The sequence below is a fragment of the Lathyrus oleraceus genome, chromosome 1 (genome assembly GCF_024323335.1).
Source record: "Lathyrus oleraceus cultivar Zhongwan6 chromosome 1, CAAS_Psat_ZW6_1.0, whole genome shotgun sequence".
In the NCBI taxonomy this organism is placed as follows: domain Eukaryota; kingdom Viridiplantae; phylum Streptophyta; class Magnoliopsida; order Fabales; family Fabaceae; genus Lathyrus; species Lathyrus oleraceus.
The window spans coordinates 329792899-329819455 of record NC_066579.1 but is presented as its reverse complement, the minus strand read 5'-3'; the positions used below and the strand labels follow the sequence as shown (position 1 = coordinate 329819455).

Sequence of the window (26557 nt, the reverse complement as noted above, 5' to 3'; positions counted from 1 at the left end):
AGGACGATTGGCAATGCTAAAGAATGTGTTGGACTCTATATCCTTCAGGCTGAAACATCTAAACCAGAATCCGAGGCAACCTCTTGCGCTGTAGTTTCTGAATATAGTGAAAATTCTGCAATGTTGTGGCACTATAGACTAGGCCACCCAAATTTTATGTACTTGAAAGAAATGCTTCCTAAATTATTCAATATAAATCAGAAGTTCTTTCAATGTGAAATTTGTCAATTGTCCAAACACACACGCAGCCCCCACTCACCTCAACCCTATAAACCTTCCCAACCTTTTTATGTTATTCATAGTGATGTATGGGGACCATCGCGGGTCAGAAATGTAACTGGATCAAGATGGTTTGTCACCTTTATTGATGACCACACACGGATCACTTGGGTCTACCTTATGAAAGACAAATCGGAAGTTGGTAGGATATTTGAATGTTTCCATACCATGGTGCAAACACAATTTCAAAGCAAAATTAGATTGCTTAGGAGTGATAATGGTCGTGAGTACTGTAATTCTGCACCAAGCTCATACTTTCAGCAACATGGAATAATACACCAAACCTCATGTGTGGATACACCTCAGTAGAACGGGGTTGCCGAGAGAAAGAATAGACACCTCCTAGAAGTAACCTGATCTCTCATGCTAGCTACAAATGTACCTAATCAGTTTTGGGGAGAAGTTGTCCTCACCACAACCTATCTTATAAACAGAATGCCTTCCCGGATCCTTAACTTTCATACGCCCTACTCCACTCTCAAAACCTTATACCCAACCAATCGGATCCATACATCTATTCCTTGAAATTATTTGGATGTACAGCCTTTGTCCATAATCTTGAGCCCCAATGCAGTAAACTTGATCCGAAATCCATTAAATGCATATTCATCGGCTACTCTCTTCACCAAAAGGGATACAAATGTTATTCACCTCAAAACAAAAAATTCTACCACACCATGGATGTAACCTTTTTTGAGAATCAACCATATTACCCCAAAGTTGGCATTTAGGGGGAGAACACATATCTAATTGAAATGATAGAATCCCAACTTTTGGAACTTGAGCTAACTAAACCCAAACTCACTGCAGAGGCATTAGAACCTACACCTGAACCAAATGAAAATGCAACAGAAAGTGCAGAACCTACTCTTGGACCAGATGAGATTACATTAGAAAATGCAGAAAATATTGCAATAGAAAATGCAGAGGATATTGCAGTAGAAACTACAGCAGCCCCTACAACAGAAACTACACCAACAAACAACGTGAAAGTGTACTCTAGGAAGAGCAAGAAGGGATAGAGTCATGCACAACTCCAAGGCAGAAGAACCAAGAAACCTCCAAGACTCTAGGAAATGGTGTTTACTCAGGAAATACTGCTCCTAACTCTGTGAATGTTGATGATATTGATATTCCTATTGTCTTGAGAAAAAATGTAAGATCATGTACTGAACATCCCATTGAAAGATTTGTATCTTATGGAAAATTGTCCCGGAGTTACAAAACTTTTGTAACAGCTCTTGACAATACACACATTCCAAGCAACATCCATGAGGCACTCCAAAATTCTGAATGGGCAGCAGCCGTAACTGAAGAGGTTCAGGCCTTAATAAAGAATGACACTTGGGAGATCACAAGACTACCTGCATGGAAGAAGCCGGTAGGATGCAAATGGATATTCTCCATAAAGTATAATGCAGATGGGAATACAAATTGGTATAAAGCTCAACTTGTAGCAAAGGGATTCACTTAATTATATGGAGTAGACTATGAAGAGACTTATGCACCGGTGGCCAAACTAAACTCAGTTAGAGTTATTCTCTCTTTGGCTGCAAATTTAGATTGGTCACTCCATCAACTAGACATCAAGAATGTCTTCTTAAATGGTGACCTAGAAGAGGAAGTTTATATGCAGATTCCTCCTGGACTTGAATCATCCAGCACCGCAAATATGGTGTGTAGGCTCCGAAAATCCCTTTATGGCCTCAAGCAGTCTCCAAGGGCGTGGTTTGATAGATTGACTCGAGTTGTCAAGAAAGACGGGTTCATCCAATGCCAATCAGAACACACTATGTTTGTTAAACACTCCATGGAAGGAAAGGTAGTTTTGTTCATTGTTTATGTTGATGACATTGTTATTACAGGAAATGATTCTGATCAAATTGGTCATTTAAAGGGACTCTTGACAAAGGAATTTGAAGTTAAGGACTTGGGACAACTTAAGTATTTTTTAGGAATGGAAGTTGCGCGAACAAAGAATGGCATCTATGTATCACAAAGGAAATACACCATTGACTTCCTGCAAGAAACTGGAATGCTTGGGTGCAAGGCAGCTAATACCCCAATAGAACAAATAAAAGGAAGAGAAGATGAAAATCCACCAGCCGACAAAGATAGATATCAAAGTCTAGTTGGGAAACTAATCTACCTATCTCACACTAGGCCCAACATTGGGTTCGCAGTAAGCTTGGCTAGTCGCTACATGTCAACTCCAACTGAGTCTAACATGAAAATAGCGAATAGAACCTCCAATACCTCAAAGGCACACTAGGTCGAGGTCTCCACTTCAAGAAGAATTCAAACAGGGGCATTGAAGTTTATACAGACTCAGATTGGGCAGGGTGCTCCACAGACAGAAAATCGACTACATGCTATTGTTCATTTGTGTGGGGGAACTCAGTAACTTGGAGAAGCAAGAAACAATCTGTAGTGGCGAGGAGGAGTGCAGAAGCAGAATTTAGAGTTATGGCCCTAGGTATTTATGAAGGAATGTGGCTTAAGAGCATGCTAGATGAAATCAAAATTCATGTGAACCCTACTATGAAGTTACTATGTGATAACAAAGCTGCTATAAGTATTGCAAAGAACCCAATCCAACATGATAGAACAAAACATGTGGAAATTGTCCGACACTTCATTAAAGAAAAAATTTATCATAAGTATTGAATTAGGAGAGACTAAGAGACATTTAGGTTAAACCGTGTGTTTTAAAAGCACTACGGAGACTTTATTATATATAGAGAGATTACAACTAATTACATGATATAGTCGATGTGGGACTATTCTATATACAAATATTCTAACACTATGTATTTACAAATATCAACACTCCCCCTCAAGCTTGAGCATATAAGTCAAATGCACCAAGCTTGTTACATATATAATTAGTTCGGGGACTTCTCAGAGATTTTGTAAACACGTCTGCCAATTGATCATTAGAATTGACAAAGCTTGTGACGATGTCACCTGACTCGATCTTCTCTCTAACAAAGTGACAGTCTATCTCAATATGTTTGGTCCTCTCATGGAAGACTGGATTTGAAGCAATGTGCAATGCAGCTTGATTATCACAAATAAGTGTCATTGGTCTCGCTTCTTCAATTTGAAGTTCCTTGAGCAACTGCTTTAACCAAATAAGTTCACATGTTGCCATTGCCATGGCCCTATACTCTGCCTCGGCGCTTGATCTTGCAACTACGTTTTGTTTCTTACTTTTCCAGGATATAAGGTTTCCTCCCACAAGTACACAATACCCAGAGGTGGATCGTCTATCAATGGGTGACCCTGCCCAATCAGCATCAGAGTATCTAATTATCTGAGTATGTCCTTTATCTTCATACACTAAACCTTTTCCTGGAGCACATTTGATGTATCTCAGAATCCGGATAACAGCATCCATGTGTTCCTGACAAGGGGAATTTAAGAACTGACTTACCACACTAACCGCAAAAGAAATGTCTGAACGTGTGACTGTGAGATAATTCAACTTTCCAACCAATCTCCTATACCTTCCTGAGTCAGATAGAGGCTCCCCCTGATTGGGTAGTAGTTTGACACTTGGATCCATAGGAGTATCAACTGGTTTGACATTCAACAAACTTGTTTCTTCCAAAATATCCATAGCATATTTCCGCTGAGAAATCACCAAACCATCTTTAGATTGGGCTACCTCAATACCCAAGAAATAACGGAGTTTACCAAGGTCTTTTGTCTGAAATTGATTCGAGAGATGTTGTTTTAACTGGAGTATACCCTGCTGATCACTACCAGTTATGACAATATCATCTACGTACACAATAAGATAAATACACCCTTGGGCTGAGTGACGATAAAAAACAGAATGGTCAGCTTCACTACGGACCATACCAAACTGTTGTACTACAGCGCTGAATCTGCCGAACCAAGCTCTCGGAGATTGCTTAAGACCATAAAGAGACCTGTGTAACCTACACACCATATTCAATGACTCCCCCTGAGCAACAAATCCAGGTGGTTGCTCCATATATACTTCCTCTTCAAGATCACCATGTAAAAAAGCATTTTTGATGTCAAGTTGATGAAGAGGCCAATGCCGAATGGCTGCAATGGCTAGAAGAAGTCTAACAGATGCCATCTTGGCTACAGGCGAGAAGGTATCACTATAATCCAATCCAAAAATCTGAGTGTATCCTTTGGCTACCAAGCGAGCTTTAAATCGATCAATCTTACCATCTGGACCAACCTTCACTGTATAAAGCCAACGACAACCTACTAAAGATTTCCCAGGGGATAGAGGAACCAGTTCCCAGGTACCACTGCTTTAAAGAGCACACATTTCATCAATCATTGCTTGCCTCCACTCAGGGTGAGATAATGCTTCACCTGGAATTTTAGGAATAGAAACAGAAGACAAAGAAGACAAACAAGTATACTGCAAAGGGGAAAGACGATGATAACATAAATCAATATAATGTGGAGACGGATTTCGTGTTTGACGTATACCTTTTCGAAGGGCAATCGGAAGATCGGACTCAGGTTGCAGGATCGGATCCGGTGATGGCGGAGGCGTCGGAGGAGAGTCTGCAATGACCTCAGGGACAGGTATGACCTCAGGGACGGGGACGACAGACGTTGGGCGACGACGCTGATATGTTTGAAGTGGTCGAGAAGTAAGGGGGTCAGGAGCCATAGACTGGTGGGGGATAATGGTAGGCGGGACATTAATAACTGCCGGAAAAGGTGTGGGAGTACTTTCTTGAAGAGGTTCCGGAGATACTGGGTTGGACCCGAAATACGGAACAGACTCGAAGAAGGTAACATCGGCCGATATGAGGTATCGTTGTAGAGTATGAGAATAACAACGATAACCCTTTTGGGAACGATGATAATCAAGAAAGACACACTTTAGTGATCGAGCTGCTAGTTTATCAAGACCGGGGGAGAGATTGTGTACAAAACACGTTGACCCGAATACTCGAGGAGGAATTGGGTGGAGAGGAGAATTTGGAAACAGGATTGAATGAGGGATTTTATTATTAAGGACAGATGAGGGCATGCGATTTATGAGATAACATGCCGTGAGCACCGCATCCCCCCAAAAACGGAGAGGAACATTACCATGGATTAGTAGGGTCCATGTGGTTTCTACAAGATGCCGATTTTTGCGTTCGGTTACCCCGTTTTGTTGTGGTGTATGAGGGCAAGATGTTTGGTGCTGAATACCATTGGATGACATAAAAGTTTGAAACTGTTGGGATAAATATTCACGTGCATTGTCACTTCTTAAGGTACGAATAGACAAACCAAATTGGGTTCTTATTTCTCGATAAAATTGTTCAAAAATAGAAAACAATTCAGATCTGTTCTTCATTAAAAATAGCCATGTGCAACATGAAAAATCATCAATAAAAGTTACAAAATATCTAGACTCAAAAGTCGACACGGTACGCGAGGGACCCCAAACATCGGAGTGAACTAAAGCAAAAGGGGACGCAGCCCGTTTATTGACTCGATCAGGAAAGTGACTACGAGTATGTTTCCCTAACTGACAAGACTCACAATGTAAAGTGGATAATTTAGATAGATTAGGCACCAACTTTTGTAGCTTGGGAAGACCTGGATGACCTAACTGTGCATGTATAATGAGTGGAGAATCTGTGGTGGAGCATGTGGTAGATGACATAGAGAAGTAGTAGAGGCCTTGAGACTCACATCCGACGCCAATCGTCTGTCCCGAACTCCGATCCTGCAGAGTAACATTACTATTAGTAAAGGTGATAGAACAATTTAGAGAACGAGTTAAACGACTGACTGACAGTAAATTAAATGGGCAATTAGGTACATATAGGACAGAAGTCACAGAGAGAGATGGTAAAATTTGAACAGTACCAATCCCTTCGGATCGGGTTTGAGAACCATTTGCGGAAGTTATACTCGGTAAGAAACCAGAGGTAGAGAGGGAAGAAAAAAGACCTTTATTACCGGTAACATGATCAGACGCACCAGAATCGAGGACCCAAGGACCAATAGGAGATGATTGAGAGAAGCAAACAGATGAATTACCAGTGTGTGCAACCGAAGCCGTGGAACCAGAGGTCTGATTATTCTGACACCCCTTGAGAAAATCCTCGTAGCTTGGCGTAGGGCTCTAAAGAGAAGGTAAAGTTTGCATAGTATCTGGATTATCAATTTGAGCTGCATTTACCTGGCGTGGAGGTCTGCCATGTAACTTCCAACAACGGTCGATAGTATGTCTAAGCCAGTTACAATGGTCACACTTGGGACGAGGTTTGGAGTTGGATGACCCTCCTCGAAGGCGATTCTGATTGTTGCCAAGAGATGCAAGGGCAGCAGTGTCACCTGGTGTCGGAGCAACAATAGATGGAGGGGAAACCGGACCAAATGCATGAGGTGTAGCCAAGCGCAACAGTTGTTCACTAACGGCATCGTAGTTAGGAACAATAGTACCTAATAAAATCTGATTACGAACGGACTCGAGTTCTGGTGGTAGTCCCTTAAGTGCCATGACCATGAAAAATTTACTCTGTTGTTCGGAATGAGCTGTTGCATATTTTGCATAAGGCATGAGAGTTTCGAAACTCGCTTTCAAGGCATCAAGCTTACTCAGATAGGCTTGCATATCCATATTTTGCAACTTCAGTGTGTCGAGTTTGAGGATGACGTTGTATAGACAATGAACGTCGTTGGAGAAGACTTTCTTAGCCTTTTCCCAAACCTCATTGCAAGTGGAGAAGGCTTGATACTGCGCTTGGAGGTTGGGTGCGATGGAAAACCATAACACAGTACAAAGAGAGGCATCCGTTTTCTTCCATTTAGCGAGTTTTTCGGCGGCAACATCAACCAATTTTGTGGTTAGGTGATCTTCATATCCCTGACCATGAAACCACATATCGACAACACGAGCCCATATGTTGTAGTTGGCTGATCCGGTTAGTTTTTCACATGGGATAAGTGGAACTTTAGTAAACGAGATGGAATCAACATCTCCTATGGCTTAAAGAAACAAAATCGGGGCTGTGGAGACCAGATCTGTGAGCGATGGAGGGAGCCGAGTGGGGCGGCTGGGAAAAACGGCCAGATCGGGCGGCAAGGTGGTTTTACCTGAGAATTTTGAGAAGTTAGAGGCAAAACCGGAGAAGTTAGAGGCAAACCGGAGTGATGACACGGTTTGAGAAAAAAAAATTATCACCGGAAGACGGTGGGTCAACTGGGTAAAGCACGGCAAAAAGTTGTCTCTTAGTAGGCTCTAGATACCATATTGAATTAGGAGAGACTAAGAGACATTTAGGTTAAACCGTGTGTTTTAAAAGCACTACGGAGACTTTATTATATAGAGAGAGATTACAACTAATTACATGATATAGTCGATGTGGGACTATTCTATATACAAATATTCTAACACTATGTATTTACAAATATCAACAATAAGGTTATTAGTATTGATCATGTCCCATTATTCAAGCAAACTGTAGATATCTTAACCAAGGCTCTTCCAAGGAATACTTATGAAAATATCAAATCCAATCTGGGTCTAATAGACATCTACCACCCAGATTAAGGGGGAGTGTTGAAGATTAGCACACATCAAATCATAATCAATTGATTCTGATTTGTCAAGTTGTTACAAAACAGTGGTGTAAATAGAGTTATTATCTATTATTGTTATTTCTTTATTTAGGTAATTACTATTTCCTTATTTAGGTAGCAACAATTATAGGAAATTATTTCTCTGTATATTAACAAATTAGGGTACAGCTTTCAACCTATTGTATTCTATTTATACCTCACATGTAAGAGTTCCAAACACAATGAAATATACAACATATTTCTACATCTATTATTATTATTCTCTGATGTCTAATTGAGACGAACAGATTCACTCAAATATTTTCTCGTTTTCACTTTCTCAATATGGTATTTAAAGCCCAGTCAGAAACCCTATTCTGTGTGCTCACCCAGAGAACCCAAAGTCCATGAGAGGATAGACACATTTAGATAGATTTCCATTACATTAAGGAGAAGGCCTAATGGGAGACATAATGAAAAGCTTTGTAAATTCAAATTACCAACCGGCAGATAGATGTGCTCACTGAGTCATTGAGAGGTCCTCGGGTTTATTATACGCCAAACAAGGTTGGTGCATATTATATGTGTGTATTATCCGGTGTGTAATTTAGACACGCAGATTAATTCAAATGTATTCTTGTATTCCTTTTCAATCATAAACATTATTGATTATATATTTTACATTAGATTTCTCAGATTTTGGATTTGGTCTAACTCATCCCTACAAAAACGGTTTGTAAGGTGAGGATTGCCCTCACTTATAAACACAACACAGGCCATATCTCTAAGCAATGCGGGACTAAATTCACCCCTTCAAAGTCAACATAATGAAGGTTAGGGACTGCAATGAGACAACTCAAAGTGCACAATTAAGGTGACTAAGGCGACTAGGGGAGGACCGAAATTAAGGCGGAAAGTCCAACACACACCCTCACGCTTGGGCCTCGATGAACCCGAAGCGTGGACGATGCGGGAAGCCCAACAATGGATCTAGGATAGGCTCTGATACCATCTCAGAATTTTGGACCTAACTCATCCCTACAAAACCGACTTGTAAGTTGAGGATTGCCCCCACTTATAAACACAACACACTTATAAACACAACACAGGTCATATCTCTAAGCAATGTAGGACTAAATCCACCCCTCCAAAGCCAACACAATGAAGGTTAGGGGCTGCAATGAGACAAGTCAAAGTGCCGCAATTAAGGCGACTAGGGACGGACCGCGATTAAGGTGGAAAGTCCAACACACACCCTCACGCTTGGGCCTCGATGAACCCGAAGCGTGGACGATGCGGGAAGCCCAACAATGGATCTAGGATAGGCTCTGATATCATCTCAGAATTTGGGTTAGACCTAACTCATCCCTACAAAACCAGCTTGTAAGGTGAGGATTGCCCCCACTTATAAACACAACACAGGTCATATCTCTAAGCAATGTGAGACTAAATCCACCCCTTCAAAGCCAACACAATGAAGGTTAGGGACTACAATGAGACAAGCCAAAGTGCCGCAATTAAGGCGACTAGGGACGGACCGCAATTAAGGCGGAAAGTCCAACAAGATTATTAGCACCAAATCCAGCTAATCATGGGAAATTAAGGATTTCATGTGTTATACTTCCAAAAGCACAAAACACTGATCACAGTAAAAAAGAGAAAACCTGTCCTTCAGATCCAATTCCTTTCTTAAGATGTTCAACCATGTCCGCAGCCATTAATGACCTTGTGTCCTGCCAAGCCAAGAATTAAGTGATATGAACTAGCACCGTAGATTCTACCGTAAAAGCATAATTTAAACATCTATAAATTGCAGCAGAAAAGTATGTACAGCTTTCATTATTTGATTATATACATAGAATAAAAAAATTTAAATGAATAGTATGTCACAAAATAAATACATACATGACACCCAGTGCGGTCCATGTCAGGTCTTGAGGAAGTTGAGCTTCTCTTTACACGTTTTGATTTGTTTTCTTTCCTGGTAAAATCACAGTCCTTGACTGCTGCAAGCAGTTCTTCAAAGGAAATTCTCACGTTCATCTCATCTCCAATTTCAATCTGCAAATAAGATTGATGGCAATGCACATTATTCAGCATCATAAAGATTACTGACATGAGCAGTTTATTTGATCTTATGGTTTTATGTTTTATTTTAGTCAGTTATATTTGAATTTAACACATTGTTCTTTATATAAAGTAGTCACACTGACATAACTAGCATGTTACTTTATAATGAGCTTCGCACAAAAGTTTATTTGAGCCTTCAAAAACTCGGCTAAGTTTAGTAAATGCTTATAAACCTAGTATAAATAGTCCTAGTCCTTTGAACCTGCACTTAGAATCTTTAAGATGTCATATCTTATCACAATTTCAAATCCAAGTGGTTCTAAACCCAATAGCCCCTCTCGTTTATCCATCCACTTCAATTTATCAAGTTCGGTTATTCCCAGATTTCATGGTTTGGTAAAGTATTTTGTATGTCACCCAATAACTTCAGTTATAAAAATCAACTACCATACAGATGAAATCCTAATGCCCAATTATACAAAGCCTTTTCTTTGGTAGTGAAAGTTGTAAATTTATAAATGTTAACGGTTATTATAATAAGTTTCTACAATAAAACCCTAGTATGAATGAGTCTACAATGGACCATTCATACTGGTTGATCTAAAAAGAAAAGTACCTGAAGCTGTTCAAAACCCCACCCCAGATATTTTCGGAAAGAACAGTCCCTTCTCTTTAATGTACTGACAATCTTTGAAACATAGAGCGACTTGCGAGCTATTGAGCAGAACATGTCAAGCAAAATATAAAGAGAAAAAAACCATCCTTATGAAAAAGAATATCACTGAATTTTGCAAAACAACAATACACATCTTAGATCTACCTCTTTTCAGATTATCTTCAATTTGATCTTCATTGTTACTTGAATGATTTACTACAACAATGACATCGCCAAAACTTGCCTTCTCTATGTCATCTACAAAACAAACTAGCTGCAAAGGATTCAATCCATAATTTAGAGCACATAATGAAAGCCTACAAAAATGTTATTTCAAAGAAAAATGTTATTACTTATTACTCCTAACTTATGAAACACAGACGCCAAGACACGAGACGACAGATACTCCCTACACCGATAATGTCAAAAACATAGGACACCAACACCGCTACATATATGATAGTATTTGACCTTCACTTATCCATGTAGTATTAAGAGAGTTAAAAATATTCTAATCAAAATTAATGTTTTTAATTATGCATTGATAACATTGTTTCAATATATGTTAAACACTTTTAGATGTCTATGTGATTTGTTTAACAAATGTATAAGACGTGTTGAAGCAAATAAAAGAACAATTTTTTTAAACAGTTGTCTGAATTGTCAAACACATGTTGTATGAGTGTCATACAGGTATTGGATATCAATTCAAAAAGTGTTGAAGCAGAGAAAAAAAATTATTTTTTAAGACACTTGTTTGACTTTTCTGACACTTGTGTAATTTTTCCAACATGTGTCGAACGGGTATCACACGCGTGTCAGACACAGCGACATGCCTACTCCTAGAAGTGTTCGTGCTTCGCAGCTCCTAAGGCCTAACCTATAGTTTATACTATATTAGGCATACCACACATCTCAACAATAATAAGGTGACTATAAGCATGTACACCATATAATTTTTTAAATTAAAAAGATTAACCTTCACAAACAAACAAAAATATATATAAAACATTAAGATAAATCAACCAATTTACATGAGGACAAAGAAGGGAGAGATGCTTCATGTCATGGAGGCCAAGTTTGACTCCAAACTTAGCAAGCTGACCAAGTGCTTCTTCTAGTAGACCCGTGGTTACCTTCCTACCCTGCAAATGAAGAAAGGCAGAAACGATATTCATGAAAGCAAACGACTTCACAACTATCTTCAACCACGGTGGACACAAGCAAGTGACCCCACCACCATCATTGCCACGAAATCCCTTCAAACATGCCCTCTTGAACAACTTGCAATGTCCAAGGGCCAAATCAGATAAACAATTCACCGAGTCCAAAAGCTTCGAAAAAACCTCACAACTACACTCTCCAAGAGCACTCTGGTTAGTACAATCCAAATCCAATGTATTCAATATGAGATGATAAGGAAGCTCTATCCCCTTTTCAGCCTCCACAGTTTTCTCTTTATTCCTTTCAAAATTAGATACATTATTATGGTCAATTTCTGGAGTAGTTTCGCGTAATTCTGACAAATCTTCCATTATATTGGACCATGTCGCATCCGCAAGATTCGATGTTTTAGCATTGCAAGCAACATTTGGAGAAGAGAAAGCTGAATTTGGTTTCTCTGTTGAAGTCGGTTCCTTCTTGGAGAATGGAATCAAAACGAGAAACTCACCGGCTTGTATGAGATAAGAACCAACTTCATCGTGCAATTGCAATTTATTACCCTGAAACCGAAAATGCGTGATGATTTCACATTATTATAGCATGCAAAGTTAAACTAAAATGATAATGTTTCTACAATACTGTATGAATTACAAACATTTGAAGTTCACAAAGAATGATGAAAAAGAGTAACGTGATGGAATGAAATTTGAAGAGAGAGTACCTTGAAAAAGAGATGGAAATTGGGGGAATTGGTGGCGGGAGAGAAAGAGTGGTTGAGTAGAAGCTTGAGGTGTTGGACGGTGGCAGTGGGAGTGATGTGAAGAGTGATAGACTCGCCGGTTAGGGTTCGGATTTGGATTTCCTTCTCGTTGGTGTCTGCCATTGATGTCCTCGCAACTGCGTGGGAAATGTTTTCGGCGCTTGTTCGTTTTCTTTTCTATGCCATTTTCTGTGAAGTTCAATCAGAAACTTCAATAGTACTCGCTCCCTCTTTCTTTAGTTATAAACACTTAAAAAGAGAAAATCTTATATAAGTTATTTTTAAATTATTAAAAGAAATTAATTAATAATTATTAACTATTCATGATGAAATATGAAAAATAAGTATTAATCATTCATGAGAGAGGAGTAAATTTAAGTTCAATTTTAACTTATATAAATGTTTTTTTATTTAAATAAGTCATTTTTTTTGTTTTTTATCTATAATAATATAAAAAAGAAATATTTATTTTGGTATAGCCTATTTTTCTATCATTTTTATTCTTATTTTATTGTGGAATTTACTTAATAATTTTCATTGAAATCACTATTATTAACTTCCACGTAATTTTCTACTATCAAATTTCATATATTATATTTTTTTTTAAATTATATTTAAATAAAAAATATTACTTATATTTTTATTGATGCGCATTAAAGCGGACAGACACACAAGCGTCTGTCAAGACGTTAGTTTATAATAATGTTATTTTATTTATGTTTTAATCCTGAATTGTATTACTATTCATTTTGTTGCGATGTTTATTTTAATTTAGATTAGACGATCATTTTCAATTCAGATTTAATGTATATTTAATCAATAATTAGGGGTGTAATCGGATTGGTTTTGATTGGTTTTTAATCAAAAAAATGTCTGAAACAATGATATCTCGATTTGGTTTGATTCGGTTTTTAGAATTTTTGAAAAAATGGAACCAAACCAAACTAATCGATTTGGTTTGGTTTGGTTCGCTTGATCGATTTATAATGTCTTTTTATTCTCCATTATTGTATTTTTCGGTATATATGCTATTATTTTTTAAAATAATATATTTCATATAATTTATCTCATGCTCTATTTTTTCAAACAAATTATATAGTTGCTTTTAATTCATATGAAACAGTGACATTATTTCTATTGCATCATAAAATAAATTGACTATCAAATGTAAAAATTGACACTTGGCATCAAAAGGTTGGGAAGAGATTTGAAAGTTTAACAAATAAAATACAACAATAACAACAAAAAAATTTAATACGCATAAATTAACATGTTTCACACCTCAAACACACGTCAAAACTATTTTATAATAAGATTAAAAGAAATTTTGTTGAAGAAAAAGAAACAAGGAGAACTTGAACACAAAGAAGCCGACCATAACATATCAAAACGATGGTAGAGAGAAACAATGGTGACAGGTGGCAAGAGCAACACTTTGATGAAAACAAGATTTTGTAACTTATTGTATTTACTTTCTATGTTTTAGAGTTTGGTTGCAGATGCGTGTTTTGCTTAAAGTAAGGAAATATAAACAAATATGGAGAATAAATTTTGGGCTTAATGATGGGTAGAGTAAAAGATTTATAGTGTAATTATAACTATTGGTCTGGTTCATCGATTTGGTGATTCTTAAAAACTAAAATCGAGAATCGAACCAAACTACATCGATTTTCATTGGTTCGGTTTGGTTCAGTTTTGGAATCGAACCAAAAATAATTAGGTTTTTCGATTTGGTTTGGTTTGGATTGGATTATCGGTTTTTTATGATCCGCTTACATCCCTATCAAAAAAATTTATGTTATCACCCGATCAAGAAGCATTGATGTTTTTGAAATTTCATTTTGTCATGCTAGTAAGTTTATTAATATATGTAAATAATTTCCCATTTTAAGTTATTAACTCAAATATTATCAATTTGTTTGTAATTTCACTTTTTATGTTTTGAGTGAAAGTTGTATGATTTTTTTTATTGAAGTACTATATCAGTTTGAATGAATAAGTGTCATTTTGTTATATATATATATATATATATATATATATATATATATATATATATATATATATATATATATATATATATATATATATATATATATATATATATATAATATTGTGGACCCCCCTCCTGACAATGTATTATGGGAAGGCCTTTTGTTTATTAGTATTTGAATATTATGATCTTTTTACTAACTATGAGATCCTTTATTTCTAGTCTTGCGTACTTAAGAAAGATGGATTCTTTGGTCTCATGCATTTACTAAGGTTTGATCTATTAGTGGGGAAAATGGGGTAAGTCACTCTTTAGATTAGGGGAGTGTGGCAATGACTAAGAAATCCTAATAAGTTCTCCAAAACGTGTCTCAGCATGTTCGCTATAAATAAGACCTAGTTGGGTATTGCAGTGAGCTTGCCATTGCTAGGTTTGACCGTGTCCATGTTGGGCTTGAGCTAGTTTGTGTTAGGCTTGAGCTCGCTTGTTCTTTTGAGTTACTCTCTAAGAGTTGTATGGGTTCTAAACTTAAAGAGATGAGGTCAGTTAATGCCAAGTGGACTTAGGTTATATATATATATATATATATATATATATATATATATATATATATATATATATATATTATATATATATATATATATATATATATATATATATATATATATATATATATATATATTAAAGAGAGAGAGAGAGGGGGGGGAGAGAGAGAGAGAGAATACAGTTAGGGTTCAAAGTCAAATTTCATTAAGTGTAAAATCTTATGCATGAGGGTCTATTTATAGAACCGATTGTGTGGGATGCAAGCTGAAAAAGTCAACTTAAATGCATTGTACCTTACAGTGTACTATATTTTACTTAAATGCACGGTATCTTATGATATTTTGCATTCCACTTAAGTGGACCGTACTTTATAATGTTCTACAATTCACTTAAGTGCATCATACCTTACGGTGTTCTATATTCTCTTGAGTACATCATACTTTACGGTGTTCCATGTTTCACCCTCTCGCCAATTTGTCCTTATATGTGTGATTCTCTAGGTTCTCATGATATTGACAATTATATTAAATCACATATTAATATAATAAGCAGTGAGTTGTATCTAACAACACATTACTGATACATAAGTCACAAAAATGTATTATGATCAGACAAAACATTTTCGTGATAATGTTTATGTGTTTAATTACTCTTTTGTCTTCATGTCTATATTGAACATAAGACATAAATTGTGATATCTTTGTCTAATTCAATATTTGACCCTTAGACATAACTCTTATTACGCGGGATTGGCAAATTCCATCTAGGTCACTTATGTACCTCAACATGATTGATGGAGTATATATAATATGTTTATTTTTTGTATGAACAGGATATATTATAAGCTAGCACAAATGGAGCATCTCCCCTTGGATTCAATTTGGACTTCCCTTGTATGGGAAACCTTTCATTCCTCGTATGGATCCAACCTCGGTCTATAGATTCAAACACTACTTTTTTTCCTGCATATATTTGCATACTTAGCATAACTTTTATTTTCTTCTCAATTTATATTTGAACTTGTTCATGTAATTTCTTTACAAAATTAACCTTAACTTTACCATCCTTATGCTCTTGAAGAAAAGTGTTAGGAAATGAAAATAAACCAAGAGATGTCAGTGGATTAAATTATATACAATGTTAAAAGGTGAATATTATGTAGTACTATGAATAACCCTATCATAAGAAAACTTCACTTGAGGCAACCATTTTTCCTAAATTTTTATTTTCTTTTTAAAAAAACCTCTAAGAAGAGTAAAAAGAGTTTTATTAATTACTTATGTTTGTCCATCCGTTTGAGGATGAAAAATGGTGAAAAAAAGGAATGCAATAATCATCTAAGGTCTTGTTATAGATCAAAATATCATCAAAAGGCACAACAACAAACATACAAAAACATCATCTTAACAGATGCTTCATTAATCTCATGAAATTATTAGGTGCATGATCTAACCCAAAAGGCATAATCATCCACTCATATAAATCATATTTTTATTTTAAAAGCAGTTTTTCATTCACCCATTTCCCACATTCTAATTTGATGATATACATTTTTCCATAAATTTTAGAAAACAAACATGCACCAAACAATTCATCAAGCAAATCATATAGTCCAATAATGAGATTCCTATATTTAATGGCAATATTGTTAATGATCCTATAATCAGTGCACATCGTCTAACTACCGTCTTTTTTTGGAACTAGAATTACATAGACAACACAAAGACTTAAGTTCTATCTTACCCATCATTTACTGACAAATTCAACAAATTGCATTCATATCTCTCGAGTTTATTATGAATTGTTGTGATAGGTTAACCTATTAGGAAAGGATGCTCCCTAATCGAGGTCAATGTGATGCTTCAATCCCTTTATATGTAGTAAACCACTCGATACATCATTTGGAAAAATTACAAACCCTCAAAATTGTAATTTTTAAACGGAAAAATTGTAAACTCACTCTCAATTACAAGTTTTGAACGATAAAACTGTACGGCAAAATTACAAACTATCTCTCAATTTCAAATTTGAACAGAAAAATTGCAAACCTTCACTCAACAAATGGCTAGGTATTGAACCCAGGTCCTAATCCAAGACATTCATGAATGTTACTACTGAGCTATTTTATTAAACATGTATTTTGATTTTGTTCATATCCATATGATTTCATTTTTACTGATTATTATGCCTTATTATTTAATCTTTGAATTAAATTTGTGCAAAAATTAAAATTGATTTATAATGTTATTATTTTGTTAAGCATTTATATAAGAGATCTTATTTATTTATTTTTGTTCTCTCATATAATTGAGGTACTATGTCTAGTGATCGTTATAATTTTGATTAATTTGGATTAGCCACAACATCCTTAAATTAATTGAGATTATTTTTTTAAAGTTTTGAGATCACATAAATTATTAGACATAAAATTGTAATTAATTATACGTGGTATAATGAATTTTATCCTACAGGAATTTTTATTATATTTGTATGATTAATTAAGATAAAATATCAAAATATTTTCATAACTTGCCCACAGAAATTATGAATTGGTACATAATTTGATAATTTTATCATAAAGTATTAATTTTGGATAGAAAAACAAAATTATATCATGCACGTAAAGTGTGAGGTTTGAAAAATCTATCAATTTTTTTTTAAAATCTTATTACATTAAAATTTAGCCCATAGGTAATTTTTATGTTGCAAGATTTATTTTATGGTGTGTTTATATTGATAATACATACAATTTGGATAATATTTATGCCTCAAATTTTGACATCAATTTTGTTTATCTTTTTAGCTTCTCAACCTGCTAATTTTTCTGATATCCGATGTGATATTCCCGAGCTCAGAGGAGATAACTATAAGGTGTGGAAGGAAAGAATTCTCCTCCATCTAGGATGGATGGACATAGATTATGCTATTAGGAAAGACGAACCACCTGCAATTACAGATGGAAGTACTCCAGTTGCAATCGCACTATATGAGCGATGGGAGAGATCCAACCGACTCAGTGTGATGTTCATTAAGACTAAGGTCACAGGTGAAATAAGTGATTTTGTCGATCAACATGAGAATGTCTGTGATTTGCTGAAAGCCATTGACGATCAGTTCGTCACTTCTGAAAAGGCTTTGGCAAGCACATTAATTATGAAATTTTCGTCCTACCGACTCACCAGTGTGAAAGGTGTGTGTGAGCATATAATGAAAATGCGTGATATTTCAGCTCAACTTAAGAAACTTGAGGTTGATATGTCTGACTCCTTCCTGGTGCACTATATTCTGAACTCTCTTTCGTCTGAGTATGTGCCTTTCAAGATCTCCTACAATACACACAAAGACAAATGGTCAATCAATGAATTAAAGACCATGTGTGTTCAGGAAGAAGAAAGACTTGTAATGGAACAGAGTGAGAGTGCATTGCTGACAAGCACTCGCGGGAAGAACAAAGCTTTCAAAACTGACAAGTCACAAGCCAATCAGAAAGGGAAATTTAAAATACCACCGCAAGGTGATATCAAGAAAGAAGCAAAGTGTTACTTCTGTAAAAAGGGAAGACACATGAAGAAGGAATGCCCTGGATTCAAAGAATGGCTTGAGAAGAAAGGTAATTTATTCTCATTTGTTTGTTATGAATCTAATATGACCGATGTTAATATTAACACCTGGTGGATTGATTCTGGATCAACAATCCATATAACAAATTCCTTACAGGATATGCAAAACCTAAGGAAGCCAGTGGGAAGTGAGCATACTGTCCTATCAGGAAGCAGAATGGGCTCACATGTGGAAGCTATTGGAACTTGCAATTTAATTTTGAATAATGGTTTTGTTTTGAAATTAGAAAGGACATTTTATGTACTAAGTTTCTCATGAAATTTGATTTCAGTTTCTAGACTTGTACCTTTGGGATATTCCTATAATTTTAAAGACACCTTGTTTGAATTATTTTATAATTCGGAATATGTTGGGAATGGTATATTGTTTGATGGTCTTTATCGTATTAATTTACAAATCGAATCCATTTATAGTTCAATGCATGTTCAAACTGGCACTAAGCGGCGTAATATTAATGAGAATTCTTCTATGTTATGGCATCGGAGATTAAGACATATCTCCATAGAGATAATTAAAAGGTTAGTAAAAGATGGGGTACTTAATACTCTAGATTTTGCTGACTTTGAAACTTGTGTTGACTGCATTAAGGGAAAGCAGACCAACATGTCTAAGAAAGGTGCCAATAGAAGTTCAAGTATATTAGAAATAATTCATACAGACATATGCTGTCCTAATATGGATGCACATGGTCAGAAATATTTCATCACTTTCATAGATGATTACTCACGATACATGAATATTTATTTGCTTAACAATAAATATGAAGCATTGGATGCCTTCAAAGTCTTTAAGGCTGAAGTTGAGAACCAGTGTGGAAAACAAATAAAGATAGTGAGATCAGATCGGGATGGTGAATACTATGGTAGATACACTGAGAGTGGACAAGCACCTGGTCCATTTGCCAAGTTTCTTCAAGAACATGGGATTGTTGCCCAATACACCATGCCCGATTCTCCAAACCAAAATGGTGTTGCAGAAATAAGAAACCGAACATTATTGAACATGGTACGGAGTATGCTTAGCAACTCTAATCTTCCTAAGTCATTGTGAAATGAAGCACTAAAGACGGTTGTGTATATTTTAAACCGGGTTCCATCCAAGGTTGTCCCAAAGACACCATTTGAATTATTTAAAGGATGGAAGTCGAGTTTACGACATATGCGCGTTTGGGGATGTCCGTCTGAGGTGAGGATTTATAACCCACAAGAAAAGAAACTAGATCCAAGGATCATTAGTGGGTATTTCATTGGATATTCCGAAAGGTCTAAAGGTTATAGATTTTATTGTCCATATCATACAACTAGTATTGCAGAGTCAAGAAATGCAAAGTTTCTTGAAAATCATTTGACTAGTGGGAGCGATCAAATCAAAATTTCAATTTCTGTGCATGATCATATAAAGTATGAACCTTCCACTTTATGCAATAGATTGGTTACTATTTACAACATCCCTTAATTTTAAATGGATGTTGATCAACCAATCATCGAGACTCCACAAGCTACTGATGATCCAGTAAATCAAGTTGGTCATCAAGATGACGAACAATTAGTTAAACAACAAGATCCACAAGAAAATGTTGATCAAACATTAAGAAGATCTACTAGGACAAGAAAATCAGTTATTCCTAATGATTACATTGTGTATCTACAAGAATATGACTATAATCTTGGAGCTGAGAATGATCCTGAGAGCTTTAGACAGGCCATGAGTTGCAAAGAGTCAAATTTGTGGTATGATGCCATGAATGATGAAATGAATTCCATGAAAAGCAATGACATATGGGATCTTGTAGAGTTACCTAATGGGGCAAAAGGCATTGGTTGTAAATGGGTCTTTAAAACCAAGAAAGATTCATTAGGCAACATTGAGAGATACAAGGATAGACTCGTTGCTAAGGGATTTACTCAAAAGGAGGGAATCGATTACATTGATATTTTTTCTCCTGTATCTAAGAAAGATTCTCTTCGTGTCATCTTGGCATTAGTTGCATATTTTGACCTTGAGTTGCATCAAATGGATGTGAAAACAACATTTCTTAATGGTGATTTAGAGGAGGAGGTTTATATGAAACAACCTGAAGGTTTCTCTTCTAATAGTGGTGAGCATTTGGTTTGCAAGCTTAAGAGATCCATATATGGTTTAGAACAAGCCTCTCATCAATGGTATCTTAAATTCCATGAAACAATATCTTCATTTGGGTTTATTGAAAACCCCATGGATCAATGTATATACCAGAAGGTCAGTGGGAGTAAAATTTATTTTCTCATTTTGCATGTGGATGACATACTACTTGCAACCAATGATAAAGGTTTTCTACATGAGGTGAAACAATTTCTCTCTAAAAACTTTGATATGAAGGATATGGGTGAGGCATCTTATGTCATTGGCATTAAGATCAACAGAGATAGACTTCGAGGAATTTTGGGTCTATCACAAGAAACCTACATCAATAAAGTTTTAGAGAGATTTAGGATGAAAGATTGTTCACCAAGTGTTGCACCCATTGTCAAGGGCGATAGATTTAATTTGAATCAATGCCCTAAGAATGATTTTGAGCGGGAACAAATGAAGAACATTCCATATGTTTATGTTGTTGGAAGTCTTATGTATGCTCAAGTATGCACAAGGCCCGACATTGCATTTTTTGTTGGAATCTTAAGAAGATATCAGAGTAATCCAAGTATGGATCACTGGAAAGCTGCAAAGAAGGTGTTGAGATATCTTAAAGGAACAAAAGATTACATGCTAATGTATAGGCAGACAGACAATCTATATGTGATCGGCTATTCAGACTCCGACTTTGCTGGTTGTGTTGATTCTCGCAAATCAACATCAGGATATATTTTTATGATGGTTGATGGAGCTATTTCATGGAGAAGTACTAAGCAAACCTTGGTTGCTACTTCTACTATGGAAGCCGAGTTTGTCTCCTGTTTTGAGGCTACTTCCCATGGTGTATGATTTAAGAGTTTTATTTCTGGGCTTAGAATCATGGATTCTGTTTCTAAACCTCTGAAGATTTTTTGCGATAATTCAGCAGCTGTCTTTATGGCTAAGAACAATAAAAGTGGAAGTCGAAGCAAGCACATCGACATAAAGTATTTAGCCATTAGAGAAAGAGTTAACGATAAAATAGTTGTTATTAATCACATTAGTACTGATTTAATGATCGTTGATCCTTTGACTAAGGGCATGTCACCAATAAAATTTAAGGATCATGTAGAGAACATGGGACTTGGGTCCTCCTTATGATTGTATACATACAATTTATTAATAAAACTCTTATATTGTGATGTTTTCTCATTTTCATGCGCACATCTGTTTGAGAAAATATGTTACATCTGGACCAAGAGTAAACATTGGTTTATTCATCAAGTTAGTTACCACATTACAGATATATACTTGAAAATAGACATGTTGTAATACATAGATGAGACTACTCGCTTTAAGAGGGATTATCTCTATGATTCACATATTTATTTTTTAAGTAAGTTTTCTATGACTCATTTATACCAATAATCAGTTCTATGGACCAAGTGGGAGAATGTAACGGTTTCTTATTTTTATTTTAATTATTATTAATAATAAAAAACCAATTTTAATATGGTCCATAGTTTTGGGATTTTGGTTCTGAAAAGGGTATGATTTATTTTGGTTTTAATGTAAATTGATATGACCATTTAATTGGGTGGTAATGAGTTTTAATGGCTTTAAATTCTTGATGGTAGAATCAAGCCTATAAATAGTCTTTGGTCCCCAAAGCTTTCTATCATCAGAAAAGAAATACACCATCTATATTGAGAGAGCAAGAGCTTGGAAGAATCAAAGACAGTGCACTCACAACACTGCAACAACGGCTGGAGGTAAAACCTCTAATTCTATTTCCGCATTTTGTTTTATTGATCTTGTTGTTCTTTTGTTATCAGGAACATAGGATCAATATATATATTAATCTAACAACCCGAACATTTACATTTTGTTGTTGTGTAAAAAACTAAAATTAACTATCTTTATTTATATTAATACTCAAATTCTATTTTCTTCCTACTACCTGATGTGAGACTTGAATGAATATACTATTTGACCCAACAAATCTTCCATTCATCCAATGTCTCACATATCTTCCTTTTGTCTTCAGCTTAATCTTCAAAATTATAATTAAAAATATAATGATTAGTCACTTTTTTAAAACTAACACTCTTCAATCTTTTTGTTTCTTCCTCCCTTGATTAGAAATTTTTGTTAATCTTCCTTTTTTGTTTGATCAGAATTTTTTGTGACTCTTCATTCCTCCCTTGATCAGAACCTGGCTCTGATACCAGTGGTTGGGAAAATAATTTAAAAAAACAAATATCTACGCACGCGAAAGCATACCCAGAAAAAGAAAAAGAGCAAAAATTTAAATAGAAAACTCATAAAATCATAATTCAACATATAATTTTTATAAGGACAAAATTACAAAGTCTCTCATTAAATTGCAAATTTTAAGGAGAGAATTGCAAACTCTCCAAACTATAACTTTTTAATGGAAAAATTGTAAACCATCTCTCAATTACAATTTTTGAACGGAAAAATTGTAAACCCTCTCTCAATTAGAAAAATTGCAAACTTTCTCTCCATTATAATTTTTTGATGCGAAAATTGCAAACCCTCTCTCAACTAATATTTTTATATGGAAAAATTATAAACCCTCTCAATAAATTATTTTTGAACGGAGAAAATATGAAACTTTCTCAACAAACAATTTTTAAACGAAAAAATAGAAAACCCTCTCTAAATACACAACTACCTAAATTCCCAATACACACAAAAGACTATATTTTATTGTTGTGTAGAAAACTAAAACTAACTATCTCTATTTATATTAATACTCAAATTCTATTTTCTTCCTATTACCCAATGTGTAACTTGGATGAATATACTATTTGACCCAACAAATCTTTCATTCATCCAAAGTCTCACATATATTCACTTTATCTTGAACTTCATCTTCAAAACGATTATTATAATTATAATGATTAGCCATATTTGTAAAATTATTACTCTTCAATCTTTGTATCTTCTTTCTCCCTTGATCAAATTTTGTTGTTACTCTTCCTTTTTCTCTTGATCATGATTTTTGTGAATCTTCATTCTCCCCTTGATCAGAACCTGGCTTTGATTCTAATTGTTAAAAAAATAACAAAAAAAAACAAATTTCTACACACGCGGAAGTATACCCACAAAAAGAAAAAGAGCAAAAATTTAAACAGAAAACTCATAAAATCATAATTCAACTTGTAACTTTTACAAGGACAAAATTATAAATTCTCTCGTTAAATTGCAATATTTAAGGAGAAAATTGCAAACTCTCAAAACTGCAGTTTTTTAACAGAAAAATTGCAAACTCTCTCTCAAGTAAAAAATTTGAACGAAAATTGTAAACCCTCTCTCAATTACAATTTTTGAACTGAAAAATTACAAACCCTCTCTCAATTACAATTTTTGAACTGGAAAATTGCAAACCCTCTCACAACTATAATTTTTGGACAGAAAAATTGCAAACCCTCTCAACAAATTATTTTTGAATGGAAAAAAGGAAGCCCTATAAATAAACTATTTTTGAACTGAAAAATAGAAAACCCTCCCAAAATACTATTTTTTAATTGAAAAAATAAGAAACTCTCTCTACAAACTATTTTTGAATAGAAAAATAGAAATCCGTCTTTAAACACACAACTATCCAAACCCCCAATATACTCAAAAGACTACATTTTCTTGTTGTATAGAAAATCAAAGCTAACTATCTCTATTTATATTAATACTCAAATTTTATTTTCTTCCTACTACTCGATGTGGGACTTTGATGAATATACTATTTTTAAGGTAGAAAATAGGATTCTAAAGCCATGCATTATATATGCATGATTTCACCTCTCATGTATCTAGAAACCATTTTCAGACCAAAAAAATACTTTTATCTTCTACCCCTTTCACAATTTTTGTATCACCATTAAAAATGACATTATTATAGGCTCTCCAAATGGACTAGACTACAACATGTCATATCATAACAAAACCACCTATAGATTTGGCCCTATCACCTAATAAAGAAAAAACTCAATAGAGAAACCTATGATCATTATGAAGAACTACATATTAACTCAACAACTGGAACATCCTATACCACATCAACATGCTAACTCGAAAGTGATAAAAATATGGGGAAGCCTACTCAACTAAATTCCCATAGAAAGGACAAGAATTCTCATTAGGATCAGTAATCACCCCCTTTTAGGCAAGTTCTCTCTAGAAGGGAGTATATCCCATATAAGTTGTCAAGAAAATACCAACAATTTAGGACGAGCCCTACTACCCCAAATAAGGATAAGGGTCAAGTTCTCAATTGTGAGAGATGACAAAGAAACATGTGAACTAATCATGATAAGCATATGCAACAGAGAAAAAAGTCTTCTCTTATATGTTTCCAAGTTTACTTATCCCAATCCTAATGGGGAATAACATTATGGAGGAAGAGATATGGTATTTTCAAATATATGTAATTCTTTAAGAAAGAAGGATATCCTTCACCCGGGATTCCAAACTAGGTACCTTTTAATCACCAAACCAATCTCTCCCACCAGCCAATCTGATTGAATGAAGGATCCTTCCAAAAGGAAGTATGGAGGCTAAACCCTCATTTCCTAAGTATACCATCAGCAAACACATCAGAAGGGTCTTCCTCGTTGGACTCAAGTGTCGCAACCTGAAAAATACAGTGCGCGAAAAAACAACCGGCGAAAGAAAATGACAGAAGAGTCGCCACCGTGCGTTATTCATCCCAAAGGAGGGAAAGGAAACGCTCTAAGTAAACCTGAAAAAGGAAAGGACAAGACGGGGTCTTGCAACCAAATCTTGGGTTCGGGAGTCGGTTATGCGAAGGGAAGGTATTAGCACCCCTACGCATCCGTAGTACTCTACGGGATCCACTTGTGTAGTTCTTGTCTAAAGGGTGTGGGTTTATCTAATGTGTTATTTACTAAAAAAAAGAAGAAAAAAAGGGTTAAATGAAAATGACTCGCGCGGATGTCGCATCCACTGCATACATATCTCATCTGAATATGAGAATCAGAGTCTTCGTAGCTCGGCTGACCTATGGGTTGGGGGGATGTGTGCTCGCTAAGACATCGCGTCTTATGCCTACGTATCTCATCTGGCCTGAGAATCAGAGCAAAACGTAGTTCGGCTAACTACGGGGTTATGGATTGGGTTTTGGACGAACGACGTCACTACGCAATCTACCGGATGCTCGACCTTTGGAGACTTACTCGCCTGTAGTAGAAGGAGTTAACGTGTTGCTTTGGGTTTTAGGGTTTGGGATGCTCAAGGGCAAAAAGGCAGTCCTTGACGAAGGAACCGCGCTACCTGCAGGGATACGAACACATACAAAACAAACATGTATAAAGTAAATGTGCCAACAATGGGGCTCAGAAGTAAATAAACAAAAGAAAACAAATGCCTCCTATCGAGGTCTTCCAGCTAAGAAAGCGACAAAATGCAGAAAAGAGGTAAAAGTACCACACGGATAAAGATCCGAAGTAACAGCAATTAAAGGAGTAAGAAACCCAGGGATCTCCCAAGCTAATGCCATCAAAGAAAGGTGAGTCAGTACAGGTAATCGGAATGAACCTCCAGGGGGTATCCCACAAATAAAGTGGGAAACCACGTAAGTTATCCCTGCAAAAGTCATGTGAGCCCTCACAAAACAAAACTCAACAAACAGGTTAGAGACAAAAAAATAGGGTAATCAAGGGTTGCCCCCAAATCAAAATGTAACCACATGAATCATGCTCTTTCAATTCATAAAAAAAAGCTCACAAAAAGCAACCAAGGGTAGGAGGCCTAAACCTCTTGTCAAACACATGCA

At 35.6% G+C, this 26557-nt stretch overlaps 1 protein-coding gene across 5 annotated transcripts in view; it reads right to left on the bottom strand.

Annotated features, from left to right (window-relative positions):
- The window catches only part of LOC127133971 (uncharacterized), a 39021-nt gene extending 26304 nt beyond the window's left edge, over nucleotides 1-12717 (bottom strand). For all 5 annotated transcript variants that reach the window (XR_007807780.1, XM_051061770.1, XM_051061772.1 and 2 more), the window contains exons 1-6: nucleotides 12456-12717; nucleotides 11605-12294; nucleotides 10736-10844; nucleotides 10532-10629; nucleotides 9751-9906; nucleotides 9510-9578 (exon numbers count right to left, since the gene is read on the bottom strand). Coding sequence is in view for 4 of the 5 variants with exons in the window: in XM_051061770.1 (XP_050917727.1) it covers nucleotides 9510-9578; nucleotides 9751-9906; nucleotides 10532-10629; nucleotides 10736-10844; nucleotides 11605-12294; nucleotides 12456-12617 (1284 nt within the window). In the remaining variant the exon portion in view is untranslated. The remainder of the gene's footprint in view (nucleotides 1-9509; nucleotides 9579-9750; nucleotides 9907-10531; nucleotides 10630-10735; nucleotides 10845-11604; nucleotides 12295-12455) is intronic.
- Between the last annotated feature and the right edge of the window lie 13840 nt (nucleotides 12718-26557).